Source organism: Falco biarmicus, chromosome 4, assembly GCF_023638135.1.
Source record: "Falco biarmicus isolate bFalBia1 chromosome 4, bFalBia1.pri, whole genome shotgun sequence".
Lineage (NCBI taxonomy): Eukaryota > Metazoa > Chordata > Aves > Falconiformes > Falconidae > Falco > Falco biarmicus.
In genome coordinates, this window is record NC_079291.1 from 56,894,157 (window position 1) to 56,910,363 (window position 16,207).

Sequence of the window (16,207 nt, forward strand, 5' to 3'; positions counted from 1 at the left end):
AAGAGCTCCTGTGCTGGACCCCCTGATCCCACCTGACTCGGAGGTACACTCACGCTCAGATAAGGGCAAAACCCATTAACTGCTCAAAAACAGGCAAACAGGTGAGTGGAGTAAAGCGGCACTGAAACTGATGGGATGCCAGCACTTCTAGGAGTGGGACTCCAGAGAAGCTGTGGATACCCCATCCCTGGAGGTGTTCAAGGCCCAGCTGGACAGGGCTTTGAGCAACCTGGTGTAGTGGAATGGCAGAGAGGCTGGAACTAGATGATCTTTAAGGTCCCTTCTAGCCCAAACCATTCTGTGATTCTGTGACTCTCCTGGCAGGCTGCTCTCGCCAGCGATTTCTATCTAGCGGAGTATGTTCAGGGATGGTTTCCATATCACTGTCCATATGTTCACTCATAGTAGCCATAGCAAAGACATTACTTCATATACTTTGTAGGGGATATTGTCCCACAAGTGGCTTAGCGTATAGCCTCCTGTTGTGAAGTGCAGCTCGTCCTTGACCTCCACAAATTCCTTCCAACCAACACTTCTATGATTCAGTGATCCTTCATCTCTTCCTGTGGCAGGGCCTTGGCCTGACAGCTGCTGGGTTTGTAAGTTATTTCCCTGGCTTGGACTGACTCGGAGCCAAAGGAAATAAAGCTGGCAAATTCCTCCAGATCGCCGCACTGCAATATATCCCCTGCCGGGGCCTCTAGAAAGGATGCAGAGCAGGAGCTAACGGCCCGGCATCCCTGCTCGCCAGGCACGGGCAGAGCAAGCCCCGGCTCCATCCCCTCCAGCCTGTTGGGTACTAGGGCTGGAGCAAGTCCAGGACGGTGACAGACACAAATGGCAAAGCCAAAAATGAGACCTGGAGAGGAACCACACATCTGAAGTACAATTCCTTGACAATTTTCCTCCTGGCATGACAAAACTCTCCCTCTCCCAGGCATGGCCAAAAACCCCCTCTGAGGAAGCTGTTTAGGCAAAACATGAAGAAATAAAAAAGAACTAGCTCATATAATTTCTTACTAACACTTCACTTTGAGATCCAATATTTATTTTCTTATGCCCAAGAAGTACTTTCAGCCTGCTGCATTGTAATTCTTTATTTTAAAATGCTTTCAAAAGTAGCGAAAGTTTGGGGTTTTGAGGAGGAAAAACTACAAAATCATTGCCTATCTTCAGAATGGCTATACAGCACATGTTTTTCTACAGATTTGTATTAGGATAGAAAGTAATATAAATATAAATGTATATGTATAAAAATAAGCAATTTGGTACCAACAGATTAATCTAGGACAATTTCAGAGAGGGAAAGAAACAAAAATAAAAAACCCCCAGTAACAGCACAGTTTTGTAATTCCCTTTCTTAAAGGTGTTTAAGATTTTGACCTTCCACTGAGCATGAAATAGGGGAGGAGAACTACCACTGCCACTGAAATGTGCTCGCAATACCTAGATTTTATATTAGTCATAGATGTCACACTTCATCAATTTACCATGACAAGACAGATATGAAAATATCAGAAGTGCATAAACTCTAGAGGATACATATGTAAAGCACATATTTTATGTGTTAGGGCTGTTACCTCGCTTTACCCCAAAATAATTATTTTAACCTGTAAGACAAATTGTAACTGCTTGTAATAAAGCAACAGTCCAACAAGAGTGATGCTTGCCCAGCACTCCAACCAGGCACACAGAAGGGCCAGGGCACAGGGGGCAGGGTGGTAACAAGATCCCACCGAAGCACAGACATCTTTCATGATTAATTGGAATATTCCACTTATCTACTGGACATCAAATTTACAAATTCAGCTCTTCTTTTTGCTTTCCCTTCCAGAAGCAGCACCTTCCCTATTTGGCAACCACCAGATCATCTATTACAAACATTATTTTTGCTGCTATTTTTTATTTCATCATTTGCAACACCCCATGTCCCAAACCACCCATCAGGACTCACGCAGAAGACACTGCACAAGGTTCATTCTGCCAAAAAATCTCGCTAGTTTTGGTATAGCCTCCTAGAAAAGGGTGCAACGGGCAGAGGAAAAAACCCCACTCCCCTTTCCTCCACCCCAGACCCGGGTCCATGCCTGCCGCCTCCTCCATCCCACCCCGCAGGCAGGAGCCCTCCCGGGGTGCCAGCATGGGCCATTGCTTCCCTCTAGCGTCTGCAGAGCCGCTGCCTCTGCCTGGGCTCCCCGCTAATTAGTTACCACAGCCCTTTCAGCTCTCCAAACTAGAGGAATCTGGTTTGGTCCTGCGAATAATGACCCATAATTAATGTTTATAGACACTCCAGAGTATGAGAATTCACTGAGCCCCGGGAGCGCCTGGGGATCAAGCAGCCTCCAGAAACTCTTCAGTAATTAACATTTAACAATTATGTAGAAACCCCGAGGCAAGCAGCTGTCTCGGCTTCTGCAGGAGAGGCCTGAGGGCAACAGGACATGAAGACAAGCTATTCAGAAACCCCTCATCAGCTTAACTTTTCTCCTCCCATGCCTACAGACTTCTCACTTGTTCTAGCAAGACAGAAAGGTGCAAACGTCACCTTGGCACGATGGCAGCAGTTATATTTGTAGGAGGGACTGAAAAACACCCAGCTCAGCCTATCCAGCAACGGCCCCTGATGCCAACGTGATGTGCGTGAACAGGCTTCACCGTGTTCGGGCCACGGGCTGTCAGCCAGGAGGAACCCACAGCCACGCGTGGACGGGACTGTGCAGCACGTACTGGTAAGGGACCATTCATTGATAGGGAGGGAAAGGCATGAGCCTGCATTTCCGTCTGCACCTCAGCCCTGGTAATGCTTTAAAACAAATCCTTTAAAAAAATAAAATAAAATCACATCCAAATGCAACCTTCAAAATGTAAACTAGTAAAACATTAAGCTGAAAAATCAACATGAGTCAGTGGCTGAAGTAATGAACAAAGTGGCAGAGTTCAAGCAGATACATAAGCAAGATTCCTCTCTTCCCAATTTAGAAAGTAAATATTTACTGTAAATCTGTTTAATACACCAACAGGTCACTTCAGAATGCTACTTTGGGCAGAACCCTTGCCCCTCACCCCCAAGTATTGAGAACTGATGAGATCCACTAGTCACTGCAGTATTCAGGGCTAAATCTAACAAGCAGAGCAGTATCAATGTTGCCACTAGTCTTAGTCACAGAAATACAGTGATTATTGTGGCCGTTAATTAAAATATGCTCTTTCCTATTAATGTAACATTAACCTTTATATTTTAAACAGACCAATTGACAATTTAATACGCTCTTAATTCAGTATTTATCCCTGTACCTTTGAGGCATCCCAAAAGCTGATGTGTTTTGGAAGGCTTTTGAAGGTGAAACAATTTAAGATCTGGACCCACTTAGGTGCACAGCTCGGTTCCTGGTCAAGTCAATGAGCAATAGCAGCCTGCACTTTGCATAGCAAGGACTTTCACTGAAAATACATTATTTTAAGACTGAATTTCTACAAAAGACTCTATATTTAATAAGATCTGGGAATATAAAACACTAGTATAAGGTCATTTAATCAAATGTGGCCTGAACAGAGACAGACATGACCAACACGGTACAAGAGCATGCCTTTCCTTACATTTCTTGCTGTCAATGAACAAAAAAACCCCGCTTAGAGTAAATCTGAGGGACTGCCTGAGAAAACACTAGTGACAAGGGATTTACCCTGTAAATGAACACAAGACAGGAATATTGCAGTATACCTTGAGGAGGAAAATGTCCACAGAAAATAAATCAAGCTCAGTAATTCTGCATTAGTTATAACTACATGGATAATTGCTCTAATTCTGCAGATATTGCTAAAGACAATGGGAAACCCATTCATTCCTTTGCAGTGCTTTAACAATTAAAATAGGCTTCTGCTTTTCTCAAAACAAGGACCGAAGGAGACTGTCTGCCCTCAGAACCAGCGCGGGCTGGGGAGAGCCCACCCGCATTCCCCTGTGCTGCCCAGCAGTGGGGCTCCAGCGCTGGGCAGGGGACATCGGCCCTGGCAGGGCAGGCTGGGCACCAAAATCAGTCATTCTCATAGCACTGGCCATTCACAAAGCAAGAAACAGAAGTCTGAAACCTCAGATCTGCATACCACTGGGCAGCCAGGGGATTTCACTGGAAACTAAAAAAAAATAACCACCAACCCTAGGTGTTACTATAGCCATTAAACAGCTCTTAAAATAATAGAAAACATTTAAGAAAACCTGTGGTTTGAGGCTCTAAGTCTTATTAACTGCTTACAATAGAGCCTTCTTGTATTAGACACTCAGTCTTTAAATATATTTTCTGTATTTTCAGTTAAAGTGTTTACTACACAAAATGCTGGATGCTGTCGCTCATTGACTTAAACAGGAACACCCACGCAGTTGCTTTACTTCCCCTTCCGACTTATGAAAAAGTGCTAGAGAAAATTCTTTGCTCCCCATTGCAGGCTCCAAACACCAACTGCAAGGATCCAGGTTCTGAAGCGGTAAAAGACCCTGCGTGAACACCACCACGGTCCGAAGGCACAGCCAGGGTGGATTACCAGGAAGCACCTAGCTCTCATGACTTTGCATCAGGGCAGCAAGAGGGATTTTGCTAGTCTCGTCCAGAACCATTTTTTGGTGCAAGGATTGGTGTAATCACAAATCGTAATGAACCGTAAGATACTTGGAAACTCGTTCTTCATGGTTTTGCACTTGACTGGAATGAGCCGTTTGAGACGAGCACCTGAAAGACAGGTCACACAGGCAGAGGGTTACTCAGAGCCACAGTCAGATCCTGTCTCCATTCTCTCCCCACCACAGCACACACATCACAAGATCCAGGTTTGCTCCTGATGGTGTGTCATCTCATTATAATGCAACCAGCTCTCACCCTGGAGAGCAAGTTCCTGGATCCCAAGCCCTCTGCTAAGAACATCTCTCTCCAACACGCAGCAGGGCCCTGTCCAGCATGCGTAGGGCAGCTTGCGCTGATCCCAGCTGGGAGTGATAAAGGCCTCACGTACTGCAGATAAAAACCAACAGAGTGCAGTTCCTTGCGGAACACAAAAGGGAGTATACAGTTCTAACTACTTCCAGGTGTGTATGAAGAGAAAATTCTGAGATTAACCTGCTTCTAGCTGGCCAGCTTCACTGGGTTACCTCCGTTTCTCTACCCTGATTTACTCAGGCTGCAGATGTTACCCAACAAGGGGCGGCAAGGAAGCACTCTGCTAACACGAACTGCTTTTTTTGAGGCATGCACAAGATGAGACAACTTTCCCTGTGAATGCTACTGCTGGAAGGTGCAGCTCTTCTAAAAAGGAGCCTCTCCCCTTGTAATTCTCCACAGGGATACCTACTACTAGCTGAACCATGCTGCCCAGCGCAAGTGATGGTGCTGAGACCTGGATGAGGCAAATAACCAAGGTTTTGTAACTGCAGCAGATGCTTAAGTAATCTGTGGAGCTCCCAGAACTTGCCACCAAGCCTCTCTGTGCACCAGTTAGCTTACGCAAACAGGGAACTCTGATTTCTGTAAGCCTGTAATTACAGGCGTGTTTTTACCGGAAGAGCTCAGGTCATTACATATGAACAGACATTTCTTTTCCTGATGTTCTAATGAAAGGTATGACGCCAACAAAAAAACTGGTGAAGAACTAAAAGGACTTTGCTACAAGTCTTGATGACTGAGGGCTGATGCAACATGCTAGGGGCTTTCAATGGATTAATGGCCATCATATGAAACTATTGTGTCAAGGAAGATGAAGCCAATTCCTAGCTCTGCCACTGGCTTCCAGCGTAACCTCTGGCATGTCACTTATAATACCATGTCAGATACCTCATCTAGAAAAGAGATTTTATGTGCAGACACTCCTACTGATATTGTGTATGCTCCATACTGTTAGGCTATGCTGCACTTTCTCCCCAGCAACATACTCAAGTGTAGAATAGCTAGTGGCTAGAGAAAAGCAATCTGAACAGACTTGACAGAAGTAATCTGATGGCTTTTCAATTCAGAACAAAATATGTAACAGATTTTTCCAATCCAAGCTGAACATTCATTCCATATTTTGTTTACCTATCCACAATACTCAAGCATCTCTGCAAAAAGCTGTGTGTTTGCTAGTTGCTACCCTATTCCCAGCATTTACTCACACCCTAATTTTATTATAATACTTTTTAGTAGCATATTTCTCATATGAATCCTGAAGCACTTCACAAGCCTGACATGCAGCTACAATGTCTCTGAAGCAGGCAGCATTAGCCCACTTGACAGCTGAAGCACTGAAGCACAGACAGAAAAGCTTCTCGCTCGCGGTCATGCAGAAGGTCAACAGCAGGGCAAGGAACCAAGTCCAGGTCCCTGCCTGCACAACAAAACTATAAAGCCACCATGAGTTTTAATGGCTGCTTCTAATAGTGACAAATGACTGTTTGCTTAGTGAAGGACATCATACCCAGGGCAAGCCCCAGGCCTGGGTGGACTTTTGCGCACGTGAAAGGTAGGTCAGTGGTGAGAACCCAGGTCTGAGACTGAGTTACCTGTTCTGTAACTTCTCAGTTATTTATTTTCTCCTTTCTCACCCGTATTTATCTAATTTATTTAAACACATCTGAGACTACCCCTCATTTTGCATTTGTGCAGAGCCCAACAGTACAGTGCCCACTGATCTCAGCTGGAGCTTCAGATGCTACTGTAATTAAAATTATAATGTTGATAAGCAATTTTAAATGGGGTATTTGTGAAATCTTACCTGGGGAAAGACTAAGAGCAAATTTGGTCTGAAAATCACATTCATCGCTTTCCAGGTAATCATCTGAAACGACAACCACCATCCTCCGACACCTGAAGATGAAGCAGTCAGGGGAGAAAAAAATAAAATGTCAAGAGGGATGCTTCTCATTCACACTGGTAAAAGTATGTATTCCTTTGAATTGCTCCAGTGGAGAAAGGAAGCCACCAGCTGTGTTCCAGCAGGAATTAACTACAGAGCAAGGGCTACTGCCAGACAGAGCGCTACGTTACACACAAAAACCTGATCACAGATACACACTTATATACTAAAAAAAGAGGAAACAGCAAAGTCCAGATCGTCTGTGCAGTCTTTGGTTGATCCTCTATCTATATATTACAAACAATGCCATCTTAATTACCTGCTTACGCACTGCCTTTATTGACTGAACATAACCAGTACTTTTTAATACTAGAATGAACTGGACTGAGCTTTCATGTACTCATATTACTGTGAATTCACCTGGTTTCATACATTTGAGCTTTATTCTCCAATTTGTTGATTACATTCGAGGTGCCTGGTTCTGCACTACATGTTAGGCTCTTTATGGAAGGCAACAAGGCTGCACTGAATGCTCTGAACAATGCTCTGAAAGGCTGACGGGTAAAACCCAAACACCTGCCTTGGGATTTTTCACTCCCTATCTGGGGAGCTGCTTTTATGCCTCACAGCTCCACTGCCCCTGAGTCCCACATAGGTCTGAGGGATTCCTGAAGTCAGTGCCAGAGCCAACACCAGTGCTGTCCCCTCAAACCCCACACTGTGGGGTGGAGCTAACTCCGCCTGGAGCTGCATTCATGTCCAGATCACCTCCAAGGATGTGACTGCAGGATATTCCAGACAAAGAAAAGTGATCAGATATAAGCAGCTTCACTATAGTGCCGTCTCTCTTGTGAACACAATGAAGTGATGTGTTTGGGAATGCTTGAGTATTCCTTCTTGAGCCAAGAGCATAACAAACCCCATAAAGACATCTTTGTAGATTTTTACTGCTTCACTGGCACCACACTGCAGACATCATGGTAAAATGAGCATAATGTTCCATTACACTCAGCTGTCCCAAACAGCCACGGTTCACTTACCTCTTTTCTATAAGTTCTCCACTGATGGACCACACACACGTTCCTGGCAAGACATCCCGATCAAATACACAGAGCTTCAGTTTGAACTCTGTTTGTTCCAGCTCCCTGATCATCTCCTGGACAAACTGAAGGTCTTTCTGACAGTAGCAGATGAAGGCATCAAACATCTCTATTCCGCTCCCTGAAACCATTAAAAATTTAGCTGTCATCTTCTATAAATGAAGTTAACTCCTGTAGTGAACTTTCACTGGCTCTCACAGACTTGGACTCAGAATCAGGAGCTTTCACAGACAAGCTCTGGCCAAACTTGTGGAAGCAATTTAACATTTTACCAGATGAGCTACCCTTCAGCCCAGACTCCTGTCCGTAACAGGGCTGGCAGGAGGTAACATGTCTGTGCCTTGACCGCTTCGGTTCACAGTCCAGGCTATTCACATACATACACCCCCGTTTGCTGGCAGTGGCTGGGGAGGGGCAGCTGAGACGTGCAAAATCTGCAGGGGCAGTAACAACCAGCCCCAGGGAGTCGAAGGGAGACTGAGGCCTGGGAAGAGCCGGAGGGAGTAGGGTTGCACCCCAGAGGATGCAACTCAGAGCCCCGATGCTCTGGGATTTCACTGGCAGTTACACATCTGAAATATCTTTGTGGCTTTGTGTCCTGGTTCTCTAGTTCAGGTGACAGAGATTCAAACTTCCCAACCAAAACCTTCCTGCAGGCCCTTCACCCAGCAATGTCCTGACATCTGCCATCCATTGAGCTACAAGGCAGGCCTTGAAATTTGGAACCTGAAATTTTTATGGCTAAGATGTCAAACTTGGGTACTTGAAATCATACCTGAAGTGAATGGCCCCGTTTTCCCAAGGTGTTAATGGCTGGCAGCTCTTGTTTAGTTACCCATTATCTAAATACTAGTGTTTTACATTTTAAGGGCAATGTCTCTTGTAATTAAGTGCCTTAATACTGCTGAATAGTTTCCCACTGTATTATATTTTTCCGTACCAATGCCACTACACATGTTTTCAAGTTTTTATGCCAGTTAAAGCCTATGACAGTGAAAAAATAGGTCAGGCTCAAAAAGCTGCTGAGAAAAATATGAACCCGGCAGGCAGATCCACCCAAGAAGCATCCAGTCAAGCAGAAGGGTAACTGTCTGCTGGGTCCATCAAACTGAGGGTGCTGAGAGCACAGCGCTAACCTGGGGGTCACACCAGGTAAAGCTGCCATGTACAAACACCAGCATATTGGTCTAGGGACATTTGGGGAGGGTTTATCATGTCCCCATGTACAGCAAAGGTGGCCACTCAAAGTCGGACTAGCCAGGGAGCATCTAAAGAGGTGAGCTGAGATGCTCAGAGGGCTGGAGCACCTCCCCTGTGAGCACAGGCTGGGAGAGCTGGGGCTGTTCAGCCCGGAGAAGGGAAGGCTCTGGGGAGACCTTATTGCAGCCTCCCAGTACCTAAAGGGGCTGACAGGAAAGCTGGAGAGAGACCCTTTACAAGGGCCTGGAGCAATAAGACAAGGCGAATGGCTTTAAACTGAAAGAGGGGAGATTTAGATGAGATATTAGGAAGAAATCCTTCCCTGTGAGGGCAGCGAGGCACCAGCACACGCTGCCCAGAGCAGCTGTGGGTGCCCCAGCCCTGGCAGTGCCCAAGGCCAGGCTGGACGGGGCTGGGAGCCACCGGGGCTGGGGGAAGGGGGCCCTGCCCCTTGTGGGGGGTTGGAACTAGATGGTCTTTAAGATTCCTTCTGACCCAAACTGTTCTTTGATTCTGTGATTCTATCTCCATTCAGCCTCAGCTGCTGCTCCAGCTGTCACAGAACTTTACATGAGGTCCACTTCCTCAGCCCACAGCTGCGCACGCAGCCCAGACAGCACGCACACAGCTGCCTGCGCAGCCCGGCGCGCAGTTAGAAACACCAAAGGCTGTGCACGCAGCCTAGCACACAGCTGCACATGCACACGGCTGCACGTGCAGAGCTGCACATAGCCCAGCAAGCGCACACCCAGAGAACTGTGCTTCCTCTTTCCCCTGACTTCACACCCAGCCGTACTTCAAACCCTGCTTCCTTTTTAAAGGTGGTTAAATCTGCCGAAGGCAGGGCAGCGTAGCCAAGGCAATCGGCTCTGACATCCTTCCCCCTTGACTCCAACCCGCTGTGCTTTGTGTGCCAGGCTGTGCTAAGGGACACATTTCTGGGAAGTCTCCTCCCATGCGTGTCCAGTGGGCTCTGTGCCAGCCCATTTCTGGGTATGGTGTTTCCTGGGGTTGCTTTTCCTCTCTGCTCTAGGGAACAGGAAAAATGAAAATGCCTGATGACTACCAGCTAAAGCATTCTGACCTAGGTTATGAAATGTCATGGGGAGTAATGAAAGCAAACAGGTTTTCTGCACTTCTCATGGGAGTCTGCTGCAGCTGAAGGCGATTCTGACATGAGGTATCACGCAGCAATGTCATCACGGGTGCTTACCGTACGGATCATCCCTGGTGGTGATGCCCATCAGTTCTGATGTCTTTGGCACGCTGCTGTCTACTGCTGGCACTTGAAGTGGCTGGTCAGCCTGCTCCTGCTTCCTTTTTAAGTACTTCTTACAGTCCTCCTCTGCAAAACCACACAAGGTGCAAGAGGCTGCTGTGACGGTGGCTTTACACTGCTGGAGTTCTTTAAAACAGGAATAGCTATTTCATGGATCAAGGATATTAGAGGGAAATGCCCTGTCTGGGTTTTTTTGGCACCTAGAATTTCTCTCACCCCTTTTTGAACCTCCTGATGCTGCCTCCACAACCTCCTCTAGCAATTAATTCCTGAAGCACACCCTTGCTGTTTAAAGAACTTTCTTTTATTCTTTTTTAACCAATCTCCTCCTATTATCCTTAGTTCTAGTATACCCCTGTACACTTAACAGCATGCATCACATACAGAACAGCTCTCAACTCTACCGTCTGCTCCCATTGTTATGCTTTTTGGAATATTTAAATTAACAAAATAATTGGAGGGGACTCTCAGTTAGAAGTCTTCTTATTATATTTTATTAATGCAGACACACGCTAGCTGATTCACACCACCAGCCTTTGTCAGCCAGAACTGCAGGTGACAATGAGTATAGACACTCACCACACACAGGAGGACTGTGTAAAATACTAAGGAACCCTTGAAACTGTTTTTATATTGTGCAACAGCTAGTAGGGATCCTCTTTATCTCTGGCAGAGTGGGTGTGTACCTCCCCTCTGGGATAACGGAAGGGCAACCAGGCCTGTCATAGTCACTGCTGTGAATTTTCCGAACAGGAATACAGATTCATCACAAACAGATATTGTTTAAAAACAAATGATAAACCTAAATGTTAAGTCTTCGGAGAAGTGACAAGAAACTGCAGTCTCTACCACTCTGAAATATACAATTACAGAAGAACTTGAAAGTAAAAGGAGATTTGAAACCAGGAATTAAGAAAAAGATGAAACACCCTAAAGCCTTCTCGTTCAAGGTTAAAAAAAGCCCCAACAATTACAAAGCAGAAAAGTACTGATCACTCAGAGGGCCAGGCTGGCACAGCTACAGAGATCACTGGTACAGCAGCAGCAGAGTGAAGAATCTCCTGGAAGTGCAGGACGCGGTGGGAGCCCGGTGAGCACAGCTGTGACTGCCCTGATGTGAAACCAGCAGGTCTGCAGGAACTTCTGGTCCTGAAGCCCCATCCTCTGCTTCCATCTCACAGTTTTGCATCTCGTGACTGGATTGTCTCCGATCTAATAAGGTGTCAGATCTGATCAAGGCTTCTCCTGAGGCTGAGGCATTCCCATCTGTCCCTCTCCTCCCCCTTCCTCCCCAGTCCTGCAGCAAAGAATTCTTTAGCAACCAGAAGGTTCAGATTTCAGGTCTTTCCTCACTAAAGCACAAGCCCGCTGCCATGAGGCCTGCACATTCTGTGTCAGGTAAGTCTGTGTCTTTGAAATCGTGATTGAAGCCGCTTTGAACTGGCCAACGGCTTCGCAAGTTCCACAGGAAGGACTGGCACATGGGCACCACCTTACATGTGCCACGGTCCCCTTAGGTAGCCAGGCTCTCGAGCCGAAATACTGCTCAATAGGCAAGAACAGGCAATTATTTCAAGGCACACTAATACTATTGCTCAATACAGAAATGTTCATTTTAAGTGTATTTGCTCCCTGCATTCTCCCTTTGCTTCTCCCAGCTGCAAAAGTGGCATCTACGCTGCCCTGACCCGCGTTTTTCCAGATTGGCACCCAGAGCTCATCACCGCACCACTCATGGCTGAAACACATTCTCATGAGCGCAAGTGTTCTCCTGATTCTTCTAGGCAAGCCGACCCACAGAGTTTTGATGGCATCATGCTGTAATCCCAGACCCTGTTTAGCCCCAGAGGATAACCCTGAGGGCTGGGCAAAGCTTTCAAAACAAAACACCGGAGCTTTGTGGGTTTATTACAAGTGCAAACTGGGGGCCCTGTCGCACCAAAACTGCCCATAGGCCCAGTGAACCTGAAGGGATGAAAGACTTTCACTGATTGGGCCTGAATTAGTCCCCAGCTGAAAACAGTGCCTGGCTGTACAGGTTAACCAGAGCGAAGGAGGGTCAGAGGTGACTTTGCAGGCCCCTAAAGCAAAAGGATGCAAACCAGGACAACAAAGTAGCAAGAAGCTCCTCCAAGCTAAATTGTCCCACTCCACCCAGCATCTCATTAACCCAGTGCAGGCTGTACATTCTTCTCACAGTCAAACAGAAACCTGAGGTATCGGAAAGAAAGACTAAAACCAGAAAACCTAAAGTGCAAAATGATTAGCATGATGAGAAGAGAGAAGGAACAGACCCAGTAACTGTCAAGCAGGAAAGCAGCACTTTTATAACGTGTCAGGAAGAAACAAAAATCATGAAGTTTCAGCAGGAAAGAGTTAATGTAAATATACCAAAGCAAAGAGCTTCACAGCCCTGAAGGTGATTGCGGAACAAAATAAACTGCTGAGAAAGATCCCTGTTAGGGCAGATCTGCTGGGATGGAAAAGCTGCATCCTGCAAGAGTCTGTACGCCACATGCTGCAACAGGGGAGCTCCTAAATACGGCCCTGCTGTACAGAGCGGCCAAAGTGGAACTGCTCAGGGCTGCAGGAGACACCGCTCTTTAGCACCCTAAGCATACCCAGGAATGGAGCAGATGACGGAGAAGACACAGAACTGGTCCTGCAGCAGAAACCACAAACCACATCCTCTGGAGCTGCACAGCACCAACGAGTTGTGTTTGACAGGGACGAGTTGTGTTTGACAGGGATGCTGCATCCCAAAGCAGCTTGGCTCACCTGCCCACACAAAGGCATCAGGTGTCATTCGAGAGACTCCAGAGTGTCCGAGACGTCTGTTACGGGCCAGCAGGTATGACAGCAGACCTATGAATGGTCTGTGTCCATCAGAAGGTAGAGGCCACGTGAGATACCCCGATGCCTCTCAAATGACTTGAGATGCCTTCTTGTGAGCAGCCGAACCGTGCCCCAGATCTGCACTTCCTATGATGAGCACAGATCGCAGAAACCTCCGTACTGACGTTTTCTGATTCTGAGCTGAATCCTACTGCAGGTGTCCCAACAGCGTGCACATGGATGCCCTTGGCATCAGGAAATACTGTACACGCAGCTGTTCGTTTCCTTTCCTCTTACGAGTGGAAGTATCTCCAAGTCCTGCAAGAGCTCAAACTGCCAGCAGCCGGTCACAGGCCCTACCTGCAACCTTCAGCCAAAAGTAACAAAAGAGAGGAATGGCCATGCTGGGTCAGGCTGAGGGTCCATCTACCCCAGCATCCTGTCTCCAGCAGTGGTCAAAACCAGATGCCTAAGGGAGAACATAAGAATAAAATAAGCATACAGTGATATTTTCCTAAAATAATCTATCTTTTGGGTATAATCTACAACCTATTTTTATAATCTATTTGCTGGACAATTTGCAGTTAAGGAATTTCCTGAGGCAGAGGCAGTACTTTTGTGTTGAACAGCCCTCAGTGGGTCTTTCTTCCAAGAATTCATTCGTCTCCCCTTATCAGCGTGACCTACCACTGGGCTAAACTTGTGACTTTCCTGAAGCTCAGATTCCTCCCACTTATTCTGCTATTGAGAACTGTCTGTTCAGGTTCTGACAAAGACCACCCACCACACTCCGTCCACCGGGCCAGCTCCTGAACTCAGGGCCAGAAGCAGCCTAGGTGGTGCCCAACGTCTTTGTGAGGTCCCAGCTCCCCTGCACAGCTGGAAGCTTCTGCCGTTTGTTAAGAACCTCTGATCAGTGGGTCACAAAGCACACCAGGCTTTTTGTCTTTCCCAAAACTGGGTGTTCAGAGTGTGTCCTTAAGTAGGAAGAACAACCAGAGTAGAGGGAAGTCCTCCACTGCTTCTTAGTCAGGCTCTCTACCTCTTCACTTATCTCCCAGAGTAACAGGAAATGAGATTTATTATTTCTTCATCACTAGCCCAGTAACCTATATTATACAACACAGGACATCAATGGAGCCTCTGGCTTTGGAAATCCTCCGGCAATGAACCTCCCCTTCTGCTGACAACTGGCTTCCCTCTGAATTTCTGTGAGGGTGAAGAATATGAAGAGTCTATAAAGAACAAGTTAGCAAAGCAGCACAAGGACCTCCATACTTCGCACCAACCTATCTCAACTGTTTTTTCGGTACGCAAGGAATTATTTTTCCTTCCATTATCAATTATTTTCCCCTTCCGTTACCCAGTTCCACACAACCCTCATCTCTCCCTGTAAATATCTTCCTGTCACACTGGACTGTAATTTTCACCCTGTCCTGTGTCAGCACAAGCTGCCTCCTGGCTGACCTGGCCCACGGCATCCTTGGACACACTGAAGCTTTGTTAGTGCAGGTTTGCGGTAAGACGGGGTTCGCAGGGCTTATGGTTAGCAGAGGTAGGAGTACGCGTCTCACTTCCCTCCTGGAAGCTCTGTGAGGCTCCGAGGAGGCCACTCCACAGCCTGGGAACGGCTTTTCTGCGTGCGTGGGCTTTTTTCTTAGCATCAGCTCCCGGGATGGTACAGCAACGCCAAACACAGCCAGCACCCCCCTCCCTCCCTCCCGGGCAGCCAGCACCCCCTCCCCTCCCCTCCCCTCCCCTCCCTCCCAGGCTCCGAGGGAGCGCCGAGCCCGGCCGGGCCCCGCCGCTGCGCGGCCTGCGGACACCCCGGCCAGCCGGAGGGCCGCGGGACGCCGCCCCGAGCTGCCCCCGGCCCCAGCCCCGGCCCGGCCCGGCCGGGCTCCCCCCTCCCGGGGCCGGGGGTGCCGCCGCGCCTCACCCACGCTGTCGGCCAGGTCGAGCAGGACGTCGTGGCGGCCCAGGCTGCGCAGGGTGTCGAGGAGGCGGCCGACGGTGGCTCCGCCGGGGCAGCGGCACGGCCACTCCTCCAGCAGCGCGCCCGTGGGGTCGGGCAGCGCCTGCAGCCGCCGGATCTCCAGGTACTCCCAGCCCAGCCGCTCCGCCAGCGCCGTCCAGTCGGCGGCCGCCGCCGCCGCCGGGTTGAGGTAGAGGCCGAGGCGGCGCCGCACGCCGTAGTTGAGCGCCACCATGGGCACGGCGTGCAGGTCGGGCGGCGGCGCGCCGGGGCCGGGATCGGGTCCCGCCGGCGCCGTGGCCATGGCCGCGCCGCTCTCGCAACTTCCCCCGCCGGCTCCGCGGCCCTTTCGCTTCCCGCCTCGCCCCGCCTCGCGCCGCCGCCCGCCCTCCGCCCGGCGCGGGGGCACGGCTGGGGCCGGGGCTGCCGCGGGCTCCCCGGGGGCGCGCAGCGCGGGGGCGGGGGGGGCGCTCGGGCCCTGGAGGCTTCCCCCGACCCCCCGCCCCGGCGGCTACATCCCCGCCGCCCCGTACTACGAGCGCTGGCGTTATCAGCGCGGCCCCGGCAGCGCCCGCGTTCAGATCCGCGGGGCTCGTCCCCGCTTGCAGCAGAACTCGCCGCGTCCCTGTCGGCGCAGGCCCGTCCGGAACCGTCCGCCCCGCTAAGCGCCCGCGGAGGCTTGCGAGCCCTGCGGCAGCGCTCCGCACTAGAGGCCCAGCTGCATCCCGGCGGTAACACCCGGAGCCAGAGGGAGGGCTGCCTGGGGCTGGAGGCGTTCACACCGGGCTGCCCGGCCGGTGACAGCGCTCCGCGACAGCACAGATACGGCTGTCTGCGAGTTCCCAAACCCTTCCACTAAGTACAACATTCTGCATAAAAGTAAGATGCTTAAATTGGCCAGCGAACCGTTTTCAACTGGGTTTTGATGCCGAGTACGAAACAGTTCTCAGCTACAGTTTCCAGCTTCCAGGCTGGTACCGAAAGTGGTGCAAGGACACC

At 49.0% G+C, this 16,207-nt stretch overlaps 1 protein-coding gene across 1 annotated transcript; it reads right to left on the reverse strand.

Annotated features, from left to right (window-relative positions):
- Positions 1-1,082: 1,082 nt before the first annotated feature.
- Positions 1,083-15,923, reverse strand: MYD88 (MYD88 innate immune signal transduction adaptor). The gene is made up of 5 exons (XM_056334305.1): positions 15,173-15,923; positions 10,333-10,464; positions 7,860-8,040; positions 6,739-6,830; positions 1,083-4,727 (listed from the first exon to the last, which is right to left on the reverse strand). The coding sequence occupies exons 1-5, from the start codon at positions 15,510-15,512 to the stop codon at positions 4,573-4,575; spliced, it is 900 nt and encodes a 299-aa protein (XP_056190280.1). The 5' UTR covers positions 15,513-15,923; the 3' UTR covers positions 1,083-4,572.
- Positions 15,924-16,207: the final 284 nt, after the last annotated feature.

What these genes read in the sequence shown, in the direction of transcription:
- MYD88 (XM_056334305.1), bottom strand. Translation starts at nt 15,512, where the DNA reads ATGGCCACGGCGCCGGCGGGACCCGATCCCGGCCCCGGCGCGCCGCCG. An exon ending in CGACCTGGCCGACAGCGTGG is followed by an intron (nt 10,465 to 15,172) that starts GTGAGGCGCGGC and finishes GTGGTTTTGCAG; the next exon opens with AGGAGGACTGTAAGAAGTAC. An exon ending in GGAGAACTTATAGAAAAGAG is followed by an intron (nt 6,831 to 7,859) that starts GTAAGTGAACCG and finishes CTTCATCTTCAG; the next exon opens with GTGTCGGAGGATGGTGGTTG.